The sequence below is a fragment of the Lygodium microphyllum genome, chromosome 30 (genome assembly GCF_053477565.2).
Source record: "Lygodium microphyllum isolate KBCC chromosome 30, Lygodium_microphyllum_v1.1.10, whole genome shotgun sequence".
In the NCBI taxonomy this organism is placed as follows: Eukaryota; Viridiplantae; Streptophyta; class Polypodiopsida; order Schizaeales; family Lygodiaceae; genus Lygodium; species Lygodium microphyllum.
The window spans coordinates 2096235-2101118 of NC_141164.1; the positions used below are offsets into that span (position 1 = coordinate 2096235).

Here is a 4884-nt window from a genome sequence, read left to right on the forward strand (position 1 = left end):
ATGGGTCGAGGGTACCAGCGTACAATGGAGATCAACAAGCCTCCCATCATCTTTCCGTCAAGAGAAAAGAGAGGTAACGTGTCATTCGAGACTGGAGAAATGGCAAGCCTCCAAGGGGGGAGGGGGGAGGAGTGTGTAGCATGCGTTTTAGATCTCACGCTTGGTATAGGAAGGAATCAGGATACAAGCTCGACGTTGAGAAAAACAACATATTGCCCTGGAAGATGCAGGGGCGTCTGGAGGAAGAAGAGAGCGCTCACTTGCATGCGCTTGCGGTAACGCGGCGGGACTCTTTTAAAAAAAAAAACACCAAGGAAAACCGAACTCAAGGACTGCAAACCCGGAGGCGTCACGTGGAACGGCAACCTGGCGGTAAAACAATTAGCCTTCCAGGAATCCCCAACCTCAGTTTTTATTTAATCGGTTTAACAAAAAAGGATCCAGGGGCCTACATAGACGACGTAGATATATGTATATATATACACACATATTCTAGCGGTTAGTAGCGGCGGCAGCAAGCAGTAATAGTTGTAGTAGTAGTACGACCCCATGGGTGAAAGGATCTTTGATTTATTCTCTTTCAGCTAGCATCGTTTTTAAGCTCGATCCGTGTCGCTATGGTATGTGGCTCTGTCGGTTGGCTAGGCATACCGTGTGTCACATTGTAGCTCGTCCGCATACTTGTTTTATTTTCTTCTCTCCTCCCCAAAATTCCAAGACATTTCCCCGGACCCTAGCCTCCTCAATTTTTAAGCCTGCAGCCTTGCTTGACACACTTCTCTTCTTCGCTTCTTTCCATCGCACCACCCCGATCAGTGTCGAGATCTTTGTCTCTCCCCATATTTCTATCTTTCGCTGTCTTCTCTGTCCTGTGGAGCCGACTCTCGTCTTGTATTTGTGCCGTGGATCTAAGGGAATGGCAGGTTATTGTATGCTTGATCTCCCCCCATGAGTAATCCAGACGCACACAGAAGCTTGTGTTGGTCTTCAGCAGACGAGGCCTCCTCGCACTATGAAGCCTGCAGCAAGCGGTATCATGAAGGGAAGTCTGCAGCTAGCATTCGGCCAGAAGATCAGGCTGCCGATATTGCTGCGGTCGCCGTGTCTAACAGCTCTGATGAGCACCCGCTCTGTGAAGCCGCGGAGATGCAGGCTGCCACGGCCTGCCTCAAGCGCAAGCTCTCTCTCGACTCTGCCAATGCAAGCGCCCAGCCTCTTGTTTCGGCTTCGACTGCAGCAGGAAATTACCTGAAGAGCGATATCATTGCCAAGAGCAAATCGATTGTAGTATGCTCGGGCGAATATATGGTGGAAGGAGAGGCTACATCCAACAGCAACAACAAAAGCAAAGAAGAGATGTTGGAAGGAGAAGCGGCCGGCAACAAAGACAACGCGGCCGCGGACTCCGCAAACCACGATGCTAGGCCTGACACGACCACTGATGACAAGCCAGGGATGAATAATCAGGCACTGAATACTAGAGCGGTTAAACTGTTCGGCTTTGATATGAAGTGTTCTACAAGCAGCGGGGAAGGGGCTGACGCGCAGGTTCGAGGAGGCTCGGCAGGATCAAACGTGGAAGCTCGAGGCGGCTCGGGTGCCGCAGATGTGGAGGTTCGAGGAGGCTCGGCCGAGAACGCGAGCTGTGAAAGGGAGGACGTGGCGGGCGTGACGTCGTCTGAGGCGGGGGGGCAGGTTCACACCAGCAGCCGCGTCGCCGGTAGGAGGTACGAGTGCCAGTTCTGCCACAGGAAGTTCTCCAGCTCGCAGGCGCTGGGCGGGCACCAGAACGCGCACAAGCGGCAGAGGCAGCAGGCCAAGAGGGCGGCCGCTCAGAAGATAAAGGCCGCGGCGGTGGCCGCCGCGCTCCCTCGCCCATCGGCGGTGGGCGCGTGCTGGGCCCCGTCCCTACTGGGCCGTCCCGCTGGCCCCTTCGTGTACCACCAGCAGCAGGCCCTGCGCCCGCGGCCGCCGCCCTTGGATCTGGGATCCCACGCCCAGCCCCACATGTATGCGGCGCCTCATGCCAGCCCGGCGGCGGCGGCGGCCACCATCTGGGCGCCGCCCGCCTCCCTGGCGCCCCAGCCCTGCCCCCGCCCTTTGTTCCGGGCACCCCCTCCCCAACAGCAAGAGCGCCTTCACACCGCAGATCCGGATAGCCCTCCTGCGGACCACGATGAGCCTTCCCTGGACCTTCGCCTGGGCTTGTGACCGGCGGGCACTCAGGAGTTTCCATTCGTCAAAATGAAATTCCGATTGGGCCAGCCAAGCCATTCGCCAGCCTCGTATAAAAGCTATTTCTTGTTTTCCTCGTTTGTGTGATGTCTTTCCCATATGCCTGGCTCAGATCAATCAAGCCTCTCATGCATGGCCCCTCGGTCGGTGGGTTCACATCACATATACCCATGGCGGTTGCGTTGCATTGTCAAGAATTGGAGACCCATGGTGTTCGCTCTCGCAACGACTTTAGGGGGCTAGGGATCGCTTCAAGCGTAACGCTTTGTATAATAGCACGAACGTCCACGTACATGATCAGCACAAGCGCACAGGGCAGCAATTTGTAAGTAAAATCTCAAGTGCAATCGCTCGCAATCACCCTTTGGTAGCAACGCCTGCATTATGTTTCCTCGTGCCTTGAAGATAACACCTTGGACATCGTTTGGCATGTATTCCGGGAAGGGTTCTAGGTGGTACTTCTTATATGTGTGTGGGGTTTTAAAGAAAACCAATTACAAAGAGAGCATATCTATCTTATGACATGTTTGTAGACATGCATTGTCACTTCATAGAATAATCCTTCATTGTAAATGATGCCTTCGTAAAAAGGGGCTTCACATTATCTCTATCTAAGAGAATATCTTGGTGTTATCCTCCTTTCAGCTTTTCACATACCTCATTCACCTACCACACCTAATCTTAATCGTATCCTTGTGCATAAAGAGTGTTTCCATCATGACAATATACATACAAGTTTTCTCTTGCATTCTAGCTCTTTCACTCTTATTCCTTTCTTGTTCTTTGATTTGCGGTATCAAATCCCTCTAACTTGACCTCTCTCTAGCCTAGCCTCTAATCACTTCCAATCACATCTTGAAAACATGTATGGAGTTGCACTCCAAACAAGTCAAGTTTTGGGGAGTAAATGATGGGCTTGAGGCTACTAATCGTCCTATTGAACAAAAGGACACTTGAATGTGCACATTGGATCTAGAAAGACGATGTTGCACATATCGAGATTAATGTCCAGTTTGAAGACTGTGAAGTTCCAAATTTTTGTAGTGTCATTACAATTAAAAGTATGGATGCGGGATCATCTTCCTCTAGATATCAACACACTCGTTTGGTATCTCATGTTACCCTACTTAGCAAGTTGCTTAACTTTTCTATGTGAGGGTATAAATTTGCTGCCAAGTTGGGTGAGCAATGGCAGGTTGTCCTTGATGAAGTTGTTCTCACTAGGCGTTTCAACCTTGAAGATTGTAATGCATTCTTATTCTCTCTTCCATTTCCAACTCTTGGAGAGCTTTTGTCACTACTTGAATTTCTACCACCACTCTTTTACTCTAATCCCTTATCACAAAATCAAGCAAGAGCAAGGCAATGTGTGATGCTAGATTGTCTCTTTGTTTGTAGGCCTTTTAAGGAAAACCACTACTATAATAGTCCCAAGTCTTATTTGAGTTTACTTGAGTAAGAGGTTTTATTTATGCTCCTAATAAGAGTCTCTTTCGCTTCTCATGCAAAATTTCGTTTCTACCTCTCTTGTATAAGGCTCTACAAAATCCTCACTTGTTCTATATTTGTAAATATTACAACCAATAAGGGTATGTTAAAAAGGTCTCTCAACAAAAGTAAACATTTAGTAGCATTAAAAGAGAGTTAACAATATTGTATCCAACAATAGGCCATATATAGGAAGTTATTATAAATAGCAATTGGGTAAGGAAAAAATGAAACTCAATAGGTGCGAAAAGTTGCAAATGCATTAGGTTAAGGATAATTGTTTCAAAGATGATTGAAAAAGCAACTATAAAAAGGAACCATTGCTATAGCAATTGATGATGGGAGGTCAAAATGAAGATAAGAGCTACAATGACATGAGAGACTAACATGGGGGCTTAGGAATTTAGTTGTGATCTATGGAAAGTCTTAGGGTCTAGGTGCCCCTTTAAATGTATATTTTTGTTATTCTCTAAGGTCCCTTAGGTATCTACACTTAAATTTGAGTTAGATGACAATACTTATAGTAAAGATGAAGATAAATAATTTAATAATCTTAGAGTTAGATTGTCATATGAAACTTGTTATTCTTTGAAGGCTAAATTTGAAGGTTGTTCAAGTACACGCACTAAAATCAGCATGTCATCTAGGAATAGTTTGGATGCACACACATTGAACATTCCACAGATATTCCATGAAAGCATAGGTATGGGTCGGGCATTGTATTTTAAGGGTTGGACACTACATGCCCAATGTGTGGACTACAAAATGGGAGATAAGATTGTAAGTTCACTATACCTCATAGGACACCATGAAGGCTTACGCATGGGTTGAGCATTCTACTTTAAGAGTTGGACACAACACACCTAATGGATAGACTACAATGTGGGAGATAAGAAAGAAAGTTCACTATATCTCATAGGATAGTGTTTGCTTTCCTCAAGTCTTGGGATAGATTGGGGAGGGTTGATTAGTTTGGAGCCAATATATAGGTCAAATAGGGGGGGGGAGAGAGAGAGAGAGAGAGAGAGAGAGAGAGAGAGAGAGAGAGAGAGAGAGAGAGAGAGAGAGAGAGAGAGAGAGAGAGAGAGAGAGCAAGGAGGACATGTGAAAGAATACATGTCCTTGGAGGTCCCACCAATGGTAGTCAAAAGATGCAATGTT

The 4884-nt window shown here is 47.1% G+C and overlaps 1 protein-coding gene across 1 annotated transcript; it reads left to right on the plus strand.

The window, feature by feature from the left end:
• Window positions 1-299: 299 nt before the first annotated feature.
• LOC148009486 (uncharacterized) lies at window positions 300-2979 on the plus strand. The gene has a single exon (XM_087673109.1). It carries the CDS (start codon window positions 949-951, stop codon window positions 2209-2211), a length of 1263 nt encoding a protein of 420 aa, XP_087529235.1. The 5' UTR covers window positions 300-948; the 3' UTR covers window positions 2212-2979.
• The last annotated feature ends 1905 nt before the right edge of the window (window positions 2980-4884 follow it).

Excerpts from the sequence above, each read along its gene's own strand:
- LOC148009486 (XM_087673109.1), top strand. The coding sequence starts at position 949 with ATGAGTAATCCAGACGCACACAGAAGCTTGTGTTGGTCTTCAGCAGAC.